The sequence below is a fragment of the Odontesthes bonariensis genome, chromosome 20, assembly GCF_027942865.1.
Source record: "Odontesthes bonariensis isolate fOdoBon6 chromosome 20, fOdoBon6.hap1, whole genome shotgun sequence".
Taxonomy (NCBI): Eukaryota; Metazoa; Chordata; class Actinopteri; order Atheriniformes; family Atherinopsidae; genus Odontesthes; species Odontesthes bonariensis.
Window position 1 is genome coordinate 23,518,042 of NC_134525.1, and position 14,854 is coordinate 23,532,895.

General features: G+C 42.1%; 1 protein-coding gene across 1 annotated transcript in view; it reads right to left on the minus strand.

The window, feature by feature from the left end:
* Positions 1-6,965: 6,965 nt before the first annotated feature.
* prkdc (protein kinase, DNA-activated, catalytic subunit) overlaps positions 6,966-14,854 on the minus strand; it is a 39,272-nt gene continuing 31,383 nt past the window's right edge. The window contains exons 72-86 of the mRNA XM_075452966.1: positions 14,626-14,809; positions 14,150-14,310; positions 13,760-13,971; positions 13,489-13,576; positions 13,247-13,390; positions 11,379-11,586; positions 11,087-11,154; positions 10,776-10,996; positions 10,588-10,680; positions 10,281-10,367; positions 10,098-10,169; positions 9,809-10,010; positions 8,932-9,120; positions 8,712-8,851; positions 6,966-7,424 (exon numbers count right to left, since the gene is read on the minus strand). Coding sequence (XP_075309081.1) covers positions 7,220-7,424; positions 8,712-8,851; positions 8,932-9,120; positions 9,809-10,010; positions 10,098-10,169; positions 10,281-10,367; positions 10,588-10,680; positions 10,776-10,996; positions 11,087-11,154; positions 11,379-11,586; positions 13,247-13,390; positions 13,489-13,576; positions 13,760-13,971; positions 14,150-14,310; positions 14,626-14,809 — 2,274 coding nt within the window. The 3' untranslated portion in view covers positions 6,966-7,219. The remainder of the gene's footprint in view (positions 7,425-8,711; positions 8,852-8,931; positions 9,121-9,808; positions 10,011-10,097; positions 10,170-10,280; positions 10,368-10,587; positions 10,681-10,775; positions 10,997-11,086; positions 11,155-11,378; positions 11,587-13,246; positions 13,391-13,488; positions 13,577-13,759; positions 13,972-14,149; positions 14,311-14,625; positions 14,810-14,854) is intronic.

Sequence of the window (14,854 nt, forward strand, 5' to 3'; positions counted from 1 at the left end):
AAAAAGCCTTTGATGCAGTTCTAAGGGCCACAGTAACTACAGCCATGTTTGATGTGGACTTATGAGAAAGAAAAGAGGACACTGATAGAACTGTGAGGCATGGAGGTGGCAGTATCAGGGTTTGGGGTTTTATTAGTTCAGCTGATTGACTGATAATCGGAACCCTTTTATTAAGACATAACTGTACAATAAACAGCAATCAAAAGATGAATTGGTTAATGAAGCCAATCTTCATTCAAAGCCCTACCTGCTGTAATGTCACTTATCTGTGTCCTAAGGGAAGCCAAATGGCCTCAAAGGAATTACAAAATCAGACAGCAAATTGCAGAATAAGTTCTGCTTTTGTAGCCACTTGCAGCTGCTCTTTCCTGGCTTGCATAAAGCAGGTTGACACTTCAAATGTCACAAACGTTCTGCCTTTTTCTTACAGTGGAAGAGAAAAAAAAGTGGCCTTTAAGCGGTTTTGATAACAGTTTGTCTTAAATTTGATACGTCTATTTATCATGTTCAAAGTTTGATTTATCTAAAAAAAGATGGAAACGCAAACAGTGAGAGATGCACAGTTATGAACCATAGTGATGGGAAGTATTGGACAGTAATTCATTCAGGAACACGAACCCGTACCGCTTTTTATCAGTTTCAATCAAGGCACCTGAAAAGCAGTGGGGTCATAAAATATAGTAAAACTGTAAAAGGTCTTCAGTGTGTGGAAGTTTAGTCTGTGCAATTGGGTGAATTGGTAGGAGGTCAGAATACAGGATCATGGCTGGAAAACTGCATAAAAACGAATCAAAATGGCGGCGCCCACCCAAGTGACAGTCTTCCATACACATCACATCCAGAGCTGCAACATCATGTCACTCAGTCAGTATTCCATCTGCAGCCCGACCAATGATATATCCGGTATAACTTATAATAACTTAAATTATAATATGACTTATCTTTTCCAGTTGAACCAACAATTCCAGTCCCAACCATTTGTCTCAAAATTTGGCAAGGTTTAACACAGACTGTATCGAGGCTCATCCACAAAAAGCCAAGATGGCTGCCCTTGGCACGACCTGATAGTTCAAGCTTCATTAGAACAAAACAAAAAAAAAAAAAAAAAAAAAAAAGCAGCATTTAGTTGATGCTAAAACGTCACAGCTCATCTGAGGTCTGACTACATTTGTCTGTCACTCAGTTCTACTGGGATGTTTTAAAATTTGCGAATTATTTAAGAAAAACATGAGTCAGAATGTTATTATTGGCAATTTATTTGCATTATCTAATACATGTGTGAAAAAAAGGAATGCCGACTTCTTGGATCGGCAGTTTAATTGAGGCTTAAAATAGAGCCAGACAAACTGGGAAACATTTTTTTTGTGAATCAACTAAGCACGAAACCTTTTTGTTTAGCTGAGTAGCTTTCCGTTGGAACAAAAAGGCTTTGTACCATCTGTGAAACACGAGGGTGGTAGTATTATGGTTTGAATAGGTTTTGCTGCCCCAGAACCACGACAATAGAACTGTGACGTCCGATTAAAAACAGAAAATTCCAAAGGAAATGATCAGGGCACCTGTTTGTGATCTCAAGAGAGTCAAGCAGCAGGTCCGTTAACACATTGTTTTTGTCTAATTACACGTTTGAAAGGCGACAGGGACTAAATTAACTGCTTTAAAGTGACCTACCATTTCAATAGTTTGGGTCAGTGTAATGACATTACATAATAACATTTGTGTTGAAGCCAAGCCCTGAAACATGTTCACCATTGTGATATATTTTGTTATTGGAGCAGAATAAGTCTTCTTATAGCCTTGGTAGCTCAAAATAAGGACATAATTAACTTGTGATCTTAAAGCTGCAGTCTGCAACTCTTTTTCAAGCATAATGCCTGGAACTGTCCGGGGATTCTGAAAGTAGTACATTAAATACCCCACTACAAAAAAAAAAGAGTTCTCTAGGTCCCCTATATGTCCCGCTAGGTCCCTCCAAAGCCAGCAGGTTTGTTTACAAAATTGCAGACCGGACCGGTAAAAGGTAACCAATCAGGTTACGAGCTGGGCTCTGCTGCCTGTCAATCACCGACTGTGCACGCGCGATACAAGGTAGGCTCGTCCCCACGCTTATTTATCTGGACTATTGAACTTCATTACGGGCTAGTCTACTTACTGTGTCTTCCATGATCGCAAATGACAGGTGAGTTGATGAATGAGGAGTCGTGTAGCAGACGTAGACGTGCACGAGTTCTCATGTGTTTTGATGGGGCGGGACAGGAAGTTGAATAACTTTTTATTTTTCGGTTAAAAAATAAGCATTTCTTGCATTTTGCGACTACAGAGGTCACCGTTTTCAACTTCAAGCGTTCTGATAGATCATGTAAACTCTTAAAATGCCAAAAATTAGAACTTTACACATGACAACAACAAATCCTTCAGACTGCAGCTTTAAAGCAATACTATGTATCATTTCTACCTTAAAATAATAGCTTGAAAAAAAATTGTGCGGCTAGAATGAGTTTTAATATTACGATTGGCCTGTCTCCTATGCCCTTCGGGGGTCTGAGTTGGAATAACTGCGCTATGTAACTTTGCTGGACCGGCCCGGGAGCTGAGCGGAAGTACTTCGACTTGCTTTCTGGCACACCTACCGCAAAAACAAATAGACCCCTTTCACGCTCCCAGGTACATTTGATTACTCTTACCTTCTCGGTTGACATAGCTTGCACCTTCTGACTCCTCGCCGGTTCGTCAACAAACGTGAAAAGTGAAAGTGAAAGGGTGTTGTATTTACGACAGTGTAACCGTACATTACATCCAAGCCTGTAGGGGGAGCTCCAGAGTGGGCTTTTTGAGAAGTTACATTGTATCGGTTTAAGATAACGGCATTAAAGAACCATTTCAAGCACGGCCATTCTCAGAATGCAGAATACAGGTTCCTTTGCTCCTTTTTTCTGTTCTATGATCAGTCAACCAACATCCATTCCTCCTTTCTTTTATAATAATATTTTAATGCAATATTGGAAAGAAGAAGAGCATCATGATATTCCCCTCGTTAAAGTCTCCGCCTCCATTACTGCATATCATTTGCATTGATCTTACAGGCGCTTTGCGTGAGCAGAAAACTTCAAAATTAAGAATCAGAGAAAGTTTTTTTTCTTTTTTCTTTTTTTTCATTTTTCTTCTGGCTTTAGCTTTCTGAGAAAAAATATCTAGTAAGATGGAGGATCTTGTGGCCACATAATTACACAAATGATAAGGGTAAGGAGATGGTGACATTATTCACCATAATCAGCGTTGACAAAGCCTGACAAAGTCTTTTTAATGGTATACACACACACACACACACACATATATATCTATATATCTACAAAATTAAATTTCAGGATGAACCTAAAATGTATTTTAACCTTTATAGGTGAACTTAATGTGACCTCCTTTAAACCTTTGAATGCACGTGTCCGACTGTTCAATGTTTCAGTACTTTTTGCACAAGTTGCTGTTCTCTAACAACGAGCTACGAGTGTTTGATCCATGAGTCGACCAATACATTTCCTGGCTCAATTAGAATTGGTATTTTGACATCATGAGACCTAACAATTGATCAACAGTATCTCGCCATTGCGAGGCTTCGAACAGGATGTTCTCAGACGGATGTGGCCACTGAGTGTCACGGAGTGTCATCAGCAGGTTGCAGCAGAGATGCAGAGAGACTGGAAGTCACAGAAGGGCATGGAAGTGGACCACCGGGCACAGGTGTCACCGTCTTGCGTGGCCCAGGGAGCATTTACGCTGGACGAGGGATCAGTGGATGCTGTTCTCTGATGAAAGTCGATTCACGTTGAGCAGAAATAATGGCCGCCAACGATGTTGGAGACGTCAAGGAGAGCGCTATGCATCAGCCACTGTTGTCACCAGAGGAGCCTTTGGTGGCATTACAGTGTGGGCAGGTGTTTCTAGTCAGTACAGAAGTGCCCTACACTTTGTGAATGGTGCAGTGACAAGCCCATCCTACCTGAATGACATCATTAATCCAGTCATTGTGCCCCTGCATGAACAATACAGGCCTAATTTCATCTTCATGGACGACAATGCTGCAGCTCATCAAGGTTCCCATAGGAAACCTATGGGATCAGCTGAGTGGCCGTGTAGAGGCTTGTAACTGTACCTCAGAACCTCAGAACTTCAATGACCTTGAGGTCTGCCCTTCAAGAAGAGCGGGACGCCATGCTCAGCAGACAATAAGTCGACTTGTGAACAGCATGAGACGTCGTTGTCAAGCCGTAATTGATGCTCAAGGGCAGATGAAAGGTTTTTTTTGTTGTGGTATACCCACCATTGTTGTTGGCTTTTGTTTCTATAAATTGCTTGAGATGATGATATCAGCAGTGCATGCTTCTACTTAAATGCCCTACTTTCATGATATAATATCACTGTAGCATGAACTTTTTACATTTTTCATAAATGTCACCCAAAAGCCAAATATCCCTAACTTTTTTTGTGTGTGTGTGTATGTATGTATGTATATATATATATATATGTATACGTGTGTGTGTATAGATTGTTTAAAGGAAGCAAAAACAAATGAAAACAGAAATGCACTGCAAAAGAAAGAACCATACCAAATAACTGAAACGGAACTTGAAAACTACTTCATTAAACCCCAAAGGGAAATGATTTTGTTGCCAATTAAATTTGTGAGAAAAACCTACCTAAATGAATAAATGACATAATAAAGTGAAAATAAAAATCATCTGACAAACTGTTGGAAAGAGAGGTGTGGTGGAAATCTTCACAGATCACCATAAAAGCACTGAGGTTGTTGTGCTTGTAGACTGGCCACAACTGAGTTGATGATGTCCCGTTACACGTCGGCAGCTAACGGACTACAACTGGAGGCAGGTTGGATCATTTTGTTGTTTTTTGCATTGAAGCAGCTGCAGTCACTGGCGCAATGAAACCATGCTGCTGACGAGCAGATAAATAAAGCACTTTCAGTTCTGATTTTACAGTCTTCTCTAAACCTAAGTGACATCTGTCGTGCCGACTTAAAGCTGCAGTCTGCAGGATTTGTTGTTGTCATACGTAAAGTCCTACTTTTTGGCATTTTAAGAGTTTACATGATCTATCAGAACGCTTGAAGTTGAAAACGGTGACCTCCGTAGTCGCAAAATGCAAGAAATGCTTATTTTTTAACCGAAAAATAAAAAGTTATTCAACTTCCTGTCCCGTCCCTTCAAAACACATGAGAACTCGTGCACGTCAGATGCGCGTACACGACTCCTCATTCATCAACTCACCTGTCATTTGCGATCATGGAAGACACAGTAAGTAGACTAGCCCGTAATGAAGTTCAATAGTCCAGATAAATAAGTGTGGGGACGAGCCTACCTTGTATTGCGCGTGCACATTCGGTGATTGACAGGCAGCAGAGCCCAGCTAGTAAACCTGATTGGTTACCTTTTACCGGTCCGGTCTAGCCTGGGAAATCCCATGCTGCTTTGCGCTCGATTTCATTCTCACTGCAAAGTCAGCCTGGAAACCACCGCCCTTATTTTTGCCAGAGTTTGGGAACCAATCACAGAACGGGGGGGCAGCAAGACGATGACGACGTCTATGCGCTACACCGAAGCTTGTAGAGTGTTAATCCAACATGACAGCGGACACAACGTTACCGTTCAATGCAGCCTTAGAAAGTGTTTCGGAGTAGATTCACCCTGGGGTCATTTGAACCGTGACATCCAGCCAAGTAGCCCACCCGAAGTTTTTCCGATATTGGCTGAACATCAGCTGAGTTACTGAGTTATCCCGAATAGCTTAGTACAAGCGCTAACGGACCCTGGCAGTATCTCCAAAATTACCACACTAAAATCACATGTCATGACACCAAACTTCTACAGTAGTACAAATATGGTCTGTACTCACAAAAGGATGCATTTGGAAGTTTGTACATAGTCCAGGAGTTTATTATTATCAACACAAGCCTGATAGCTTTTCTGCAGTTAAAGCTGCGTCGACGTCACTTCAGAGAGCTGGGAGCTTCAAAGTAAGATGAGGGTTGATCTACTACTGTAGACAACAAAGCAAGGCTGCTCAATTTCTCCATTATTAAAATAAATTCACAACTCTACAACATAAAAATTCATGTAGAATATAGCATATAGGCCTACTTTGTTGTTAATTTAAGTAGCTTAGAGCGCAAGTTTACTTTTATTTTCCTTTTTTTTCTTCTTCCTCGTCGAATTTCTGTCGTCATCTGGTATAAGTGATACAATTGGCTATTAATCGCACGCAAAGCAGCATGGGAAGAACCTGACGTCATTTGATAGACATTCGTAGCGCCCAATAAACGGCTCCAGGCATTCGTAAACCACGCCTCAAATACGAGAAAATGCACACCTAGTTCCCAGACCACCATCTCATCGAGATTGTGGACGCGTCAGCCAGGCTAGGTCCGGTCTGCAATTTTGTAAACAAACCTGCTGGCTTTGGAGGGACCTAGCGGGACATATAGGGGACCTAGAGAACTCTTTTTTTTGTAGTGGGGGTATTTAATGTACTACTTTCAGAATCCCCGGACAGTTCCAGGCATTATGCTTGAAAAAGAGTTGGAGACTGCAGCTTTAAAATGGGAAGTTTGTGCAGCTGGCGCCTACCAGTTGCCAGAAAACGTTAGAAGTCTGGTTTGCATTCACTGAGCTATTGTAGTCATGGACAAACTTAAAAATGTTTAATGTTTCAGCATCAGTTTCTCAGAAGCTAAATAAATATCTCCTGAAAAGCAAAAACCCTCTGAGATCTACTGGCTTTTCAGCTGAGACAGACAGTTTATTTCTACACTTCTGTTCATTAAATGTCCGTTTAAATGTAAATAACGATTTATTTTTATTTTTATTTTTTTTTTTTGCTTAATGCATAAAAAAAAAGCATCAAAATGGGTTATATCAGATGACTGAATTAGAGAAAAGAAAAAGTCACACCGCTCATGAGTTAGTAAACTTCTATTTAATAACAATGTGACAGTATTACAATTTCCAGCTGGCTTTCTTTTTCCAGACTTTGGTCTCTTTGTTTTCAGCGATATGATGCAAATTCTTTTACTACACACACTAAACTAGGTAAAAAAAAAGTTCCACCTTTCAAGTCGCACTCAAATGTGTTTCCCCCACATTCCAGACCCCATCATTTATTTCCCCGTTCATTGAGACTGACAGTTGCAAATTTTTCAAACATCCAAGAATCACATCCACGGTTCCCAGCCCTCCCAAACTCTGCCAAGCACATTTGGATCTGTGGCTTGGTCGAGCAGACAGTCCACCTGCTCCTCCACGGACAAGCCTGCGGCTGGAAGCTTGGCACGCACGTTGTGCTCCTCAGTCCCCAAAACAACAGACTGCATCCCGGGGAAGGCCCCGTCCTTCTCGAAGCCGAGTTTTAGCTCCTCACTGATGGAATAAGCACACCGGCATTAGAGATAATGATGGCATAATGACAAGGAAACAACGAAGTTCTCTATCAGATTATTATGGCAGATCCCTGAACAGATACTGACAAGTAAAAAAAGGGGCTTCTGTTTTTTTTTGTTTTTTTTCATATGTAGTGGTGGGCCGTTATCGGCGTGAACGTGCTGCGATAATTTGAGAGTCTTATCGGGCGAAATAAAAAATATCGCCGTTAATCTATTCTCAAAGTTGGGTTGGGAACTGGGTCAAAATAGGTAAGCAAACTGTGATGACTTTTACCTTGATATTTTAGCTCGGGTGTGGGCTGATGTACTTTTGTCTGCCGTTAGGTGTGATGAAAACAGAAGAACGCCACTCTGCAGAAGCCTGTGCTAGGCAGTTTATGGAGGTCGCTAATCTGTGGGGGATAGTTGACAAAATCTGCTCTGTTGGAACAGACAGCGCTCCTAATATGGTGGCCGCAGGGAGGATACTGCCCTTCGAGCATCTGCCGTGTGTTGCACATGTTGTACAGAGAGCGATTGTAATGTCACTGCGAGAAGGGGGTTTGATGCTGCACTTGCCAAGTGTCGTAAAATGGTGGGACATTTCAAACACAGTCCGGCCAACGCAGATGAGCTGAAAGTCCAGCAAACCTCCCTTGGGCAAGTTCAGGAGCCGCTCGTGCAAGATGTTCCAACACGGTGGAATTCCACCCTCGAGATGATCAAGCGCGTGAGGCGCAACAGAGACGCACTGCACACAACGCTATCTCAACAGCAGCACCATCTGGCCCTCCCAACAAGTGCTGAATATGAGAAGTTGGCGAAGCTAGAGAAACTGCTGGAGCCATGCATGTGAATAAGCTGGTCTGCCCAAGTGACTGGTGGAAGAAGGAAAAGTAGCACTTGGACTGATTAACAAAAAGCTACTGATGTAAACCTTGTAGGCTTACCGTACTAATTTCCATGTTTAACTGAATAACCCGTTTAACACAAGTACATTTTATTGAGCATGTTTTTTTTTTCTTCACCAAATATCAAAGTAGAACAGCTTTCTCAAGCAATCAGTGATGGGTTTTGGAAACAGGAAATGAGCCCCTGGTTTAATGCACCCCCTGTATTAAGAAACCCTATCTCAAAGACTGACTTTTAGTCATTACTTGGGTAGCACGCATATTCTGAATGAGCCATTTTAATCTAGATTAATCTAGATTGATTTCAGTGAGATTAATCTAGATTAAAAAAATTAATCTATGCCCAGTACTATTCATGTGGCATTTGATGATACCTGGTTATGGCAGCTGGATTCGCTCCTTCTAGTTTCCTTCTGGCGAAGTTCACCTTCTGCAGGGGGTACCAGTTGATTTCTTTGGTGTTTACGCTCTCGGTCCACGTGCCTCCTTTCTTCAGTTGCTTCATCTCAAAGTTCTATGTAATACATGACAAAGCACACGTGCTGTACTCTGGAAAGGGATTCAAATGTTTTTCTTCTCAGCGGTGACGGTTACCTTCCAGTCCAGCGAGGGTTCCTTAACAAACACGTCCATGGTGTTGAGCACAAGCTCTGGCTCAGCCCTGTAGGCCCGCAGGGAGTGGACCATGATGCTCTGGATCAAACCGGATTCCTTCAACGGCTGCATTAGATTCACAAACTGTTGGGTCAGCCGGAAAGGCATCAGCTCGGGGACGGGGAGAAACTGTGGAGAAATACAGGAATTCACAGTGGAGATATATTTATAGTGTCTGTCGTCATCACACTGACAACGGTATCCACGGGGTTGATGCTCCATTCTTATCATATGGGTGAACTGCATGAAGAAATCTTTTAACCAAGACAAATCTCTCTCAATTTGTATCCTTTCGGCATTGACCCTCTTCCAAGTTTCCAAGAGATTTTGTTTTCCCTTTAAATTTAGTTTCAATCCGCCCCCTGAGCTGTCCTTCTGAGCTGACTTTGTCTTCATATTTCAGACTGAGAGAGAAAATGAATGTTGAGATTCGGTGACCTGGCTGAGGCCCAGAAAGCTTCCAACTGATTCCAGATTGGGTTTATTCTGTTCCACAGCAGTTCTGTCAGTAAATCTCATCGTTGTCAATTTGCTCTCGTAAATCACGTCAACCTCGGTGGACGATGACAGAGAAGAAATCCCTCACTTGATCCTCAGCTCTAAACTGCAAAAAAAATCAACATCCCATAAAAAAAAACGATACTGGAAGCCCATTGTACTGTCAGACAAGACCACCGGACGTTTCCTCAGATCGGATAGAAGGGGCTCGGGCATGGTGGGTGTGTATAGTCCTGACAGCAGAGCACGGTGGTGGGCGTGCCATGATATGGGTTACATGAGTACAGAAGAAAAATACGCACTATAGTCGTGGACTTACCTGAGTGGCCGAGCCAAAAGCATGACCAAAGTCGATACCAATCATGCCTCCCGTTTCCATATTGATCATGAAGTTGGAGAGATGGCGGTCTCCGATCCCAAGAATCCAGTGGCTCACACACAGTAAAGCATGAGAGCTGACGAAGTGGGATCGCAGGGACAGGAAGGCCTCGGGGCTGTTGCACATCTTCAGAAAAGCTCTCCTGGACGTCGAAAAAGTAAAGACAATCATTTCCATCCGTGTGCAGTTTTCTCCATCAGCACTTAACCTGAACAGGTGCCAAACTTACTTCAGCAGGTCAGCGGGCACGTGCTGCGACACTTTAAAGAAGTTGTTGACCGCGTCGGCCCGTTTCGCTTTCCTGGTCGAGAAAAACGTAAAAACAGATCAGACATTTAACACAAAAGGGAGAGTTTAAGAGCCGAACATATAAAAACACCTGGTTTGAGATGAGAAGGTTTATCCAACTTACTTGTAAGCCTGTCCATATAGTGGAACACCAGTCATGTTTGTATTTGGAGCAAAGGTTGAGAGCCATTTTCTGTAGACGTCTGAGGACCTTAAAGAGAAGAAATGTAAATATATCAGCACAACACACTGATCTATGCAGACCTAACTGAGCCAATAAATACTCTTTAATGCAATTACAAGTTAGTTAAGTAATAAACCAAAGGTCTATGTAATGGATCAAACCATTTTCTTTTAATAACACAGCAGGATTCTTACAGTAGACAATGGCTCGGCGTCCACGGTATCAGAGAGAAATGAATATACTTTACCTCGCTACCCTTTGCTGCTCCTCCTCCGTCACCGTGTTGTACAGAAACTCTTTCAGAGTGCACGTGTTTTCCATCCATTCAATCAAACCAATTCTGAGCCAAATAAGAGAATGTTACTCACGGCAGTTACCACAAAAGAAGAAAAAGAAGTGAAGTAGTGTAATCGGAATCAACAGAGGCGACGGTACCTGGTGGTTATGGGAATGACTTGATAGGTGCGGAGCTGTAAGCCTCGGCGTGTGCAGGACGTGTCGTGGCTCAGCACGATGTTCATGACAGCGAAAAGCTGCTCGATGCGTTGGTCCTGGCGGAGGTCCTCCCCACCCTTCACTAGAAAGGGGTGGTCCCGCTCATCATCGCCACGAATGATCAGACGCTTGGGACGACGGATGGAAGCCATCACCTTCACCTGCAGGGCAAACATTCGTGATGTCTTACACCCGGGATAACAGACCCTAACATGCGTCCTGTAGAACTGTGAATGTGGATGAAAGCATACCCTTTCATCAAAGCCCGTTATCTTTGCATGATACTCTGGTAATGGTTTAGATAGGCCATCATACTGTCCTACGATACAAGGAAAGAATACAGCCTCATCGGTGAAGAAAATAGCATGTTTTCCACAGTTAAAACATCCAAGTTCTCTTAAATCAAGGCCATAAGACAGTATAAAATAACTAAGAAATAAATTGCATAAATCTTTAAGATTGAAGACACCAACACTGACAACGCAGATCATCCACAGAGTTCTGTTGACCACAATTTCAAAACGTAGCGTTGAGGAGACAGACCTGGGATCTCCAGCTCATTGCCGAATCGGTCTGCTTTAAATCCACTCAACCATGGCGAGTATTCCCTCAGGTTCCCCGGCTCCTTCTGAAATCCACGCATGGAGCCTGCCAATTTCTCCATCTGCTGCAAGAAGCTTTTGTCTTTCCTCTTCTCAAACAACTTGCTGCCGTTAGGTCCCAGCAGTTTTTCCACATCATTGGAGAATTTCTGCAATGAGCACGGTAGCAGAATACCGCATGAACTACTTCCTGATGCGTCATGGAAATGTCTGGTCGATGACTTGAAAATACTTGACATTTCAAAGTAAACAAAAAGCTTTGCGTGTCGTTTTTTAAAAAAAAGTTTCTCATACCTTCTTCAAGTTCACCAACTCAAAATTCTAATCAGTTAACTTTCATCATTTCCAGTGCATTCACACCAACTACCCAGAATCCTCAGATCCAACACAACGTACAGTTGAGTCGCAGAGGAAGTGTACGAAGATTTACCGTTACGTTACTGGGTCCCAGTTGGGAAAAATGATATCCAAGATAATTTCATTTGCTTACCTAAATTACCAAGTGGTTAACAAGAAGCGAGCTGCAGGATGCAAAACGAGCAGGTCGAGAACTACAGACGGGGAGGCAACAACGTCCAACTTCCTTCAATATTTGAAGCTATATGAAGAACATTAAGTCAAGGCTGTCATGGTGATTAGTGGGTAGTTAACTTTAGCTTCAGGGCTAATTGCATTTTCTAGCTTGCTAGTTTAATAATGAAGGCTTTTAATCCATATTTCTAAATGTTTATATTCCTGAGTTGTTATTTGTTGTGAAATGTTGCACACAGAAGCAGTAGAAATAGTCTATTATTATTCTGCATTTGAATTATAGATATTTGGTCAGAAGACTTGATAAGGACTAGAAAATTCAAAGTTGAAGACTTGAACCTGACTCTGGACTGACAATATCTTGACTATGCACTCAACTTGGGACTCGCACGTCTTTACTTGGAACTTGACCATGTTGACACATGTGACTTGGAAAACAGTGACTTGTTCCCACCTCGGGTATTACATCTATTTTTACTGGTGAGACCTAAGACTCACCAACAAAATTTCCTTCCCAAAAGTTTTTCTATGAATGATTTTGTTTCTATTTTCTGGTGATGAATTTACTTTTTAGCTTCACCACTTAAGCCCCCCCCCCTTTTCTCTTTAAAGAAAAATTTCCGTTTTCCAAAATAATTGTTTTCTCACATTCTGTTTAAATATTTTCAATATTGTTTGAAAAAGACAAAAGTGTAAATGCGAAGTCATTTTACTTATTCGAGTAGGATTTGTAACACTGTTGATGAATTTGAAAAGCTAGCTAGCTTGACTTAAAACACACTGATAATCAGGTTTTTGAACTAGCTACCTAATGGAAGCAATCTTTATTTAAAATCCACTTATTGTCATTTTCCGTACACTATACTGCACTTTGGAATAACCATGCAAACTTCTATAGGGTAGCTTCGACATTTAAGCTAGCAAGCTAATATCCGTTTTTCTTTTTGATAAGTAACAAAAACTTTTAATGTATTGTCAGTTTCGGTGCTCCATACACCAGAAAAAAAAACAAAGCTCTGACATATAAGTGAAACATTTTATGTCTGGAATAAAATTAATTCAAATCACTGGAAAACCTTGGCGCATACACTTCAGTTAATGTTGCGTAATGACTGAAGTACACAAATTAGAAAAAAAAAACAAAGAAGAAAAGAAACCCAGGTTCTTAGTAACTGATGTCCTGATGATTTACAAGTTGAGAAAGAATGACGTGCATTTCTTTGAACATGTGACAAATAAATTTGACAAGAAAAGAAAAAGAAAAATCGAATTACAAACCTGGATAAATTTCTTGCGAAACATCCCGTGACCGTCAGCATTACGATCTCCGAGTAAAGAGCGCACCTCATCATACATGTCACTCATCACCTTCTTGTCAAAGTTTTGCTTTTCCAGTTCATTCTTCACACCGTCCCACCAATCCTGTGAGAACCAAATGAAGAGACTCAATGTCGGGCCTACCCCCCCCTCTCAAAAAGGTGACAGTTTGACTGACTCGTGATTCAAGATGCATCTATTACCCTAAAAATCATGTCAGGATTTGTAAGCTGCTGCAGTGCATCCACAAAGTTCTTCACAGCCCCTCCATCATCCAGCCTTCTAATGAGCCTGGTGAGAAACCAACAATATTCAGACAATGAAACGCAGGTCTTGTAAACCGACGACAATATTATACAACATACATTTGCAAATCCCACAAATCACTTTATTCACAACAGAGCATAGAAAACATGAAATGCTGAATGTGAGACATTGTGAAAAAAGTAACTCCCAACCCAGGCAAAACATTACCGGTTGACGAACTCCTGCTGCTGATATCCTGTGGCTGAGTCCTCAAACTGGTAACTCTCCCTGCTGATCAAGAGAGAGTAAACCAGCGCCTGAGGGTAGCATTTTGCTATCTGATCGATGCAGTGCTGCACCGCCACAGCTTCCGGCTTGTCCAGCAGAGCAACCATTTGACTGATCCAGCTGATCAGCATCCAGCAAGGAACTGACATCATCTAAACCAAAAGCAGAGAGTGACATGTCACCGCATGCTGCGACAAATCCAAGGCGAGACCCATTAAGAAAACACTGATGGAGCATTTCATTTACAAATCTTTTGAAGCGTTAGCAGACAAACTGGTTCACAGTTTTGTCTTCTAAATTCAAAAGCCTTACAGGAGCCGGTAAACAAACCTCTTTAGTCATGAGGTCCAGCGTCTCGGAGGGATACAACTCGATGATCTGGAGCAGACGGGGGAACTTGAGGCGAGCCTCCTCTGAGTTGAGCTTCAGTGCTTTCAACATGCTCTCCACTACATGAACAGGCAGCGCTAGAAGGTCTGGAAACTGGCTTACTAGAATGAAATGCATGAATAACAAAGAAAATGACCATCTGAGGGAGGAAGAGACCTGCTTTAAGATCTACCAACAAGAACTGAAACTCCACATAAAACCCTCACTTTAACACACCTGCACTGGAGGAAGGCATACTTTGTTTATCTCTTTAACTTTTAGTCCGCTTCACAGTTTGAAAGTAAGAGTTTTTCTACAGTTTATCCCATTTAAAGTCAGTTCCATTATATTCTTTCGTGCTCGAGCTTACAGCCCATGTTAAAATACGTCCTGCATTTTTATGGTATGCCATAGGATCAGTGAATGCAGTCATTTACCGGTGTCACTCTGCTCTTCCTCACGCAGCAGTTTGTCACAGAAGTTCGCCAGAGCCATGTGCGTCTCTACGATGCTGCTGGGCTCCACGAAGTCCTGAGTGTACGACTGAAGCTCCTCGTCGGCCTTTCTGGTCGCTTCTTGCAGCAACTTCAGTGCTTGGAACTGCAGCCCGACTTCCACTTCCTGCAGGGAGCACCACCATCGTGAGCAGAACAGCTTCAGATCATC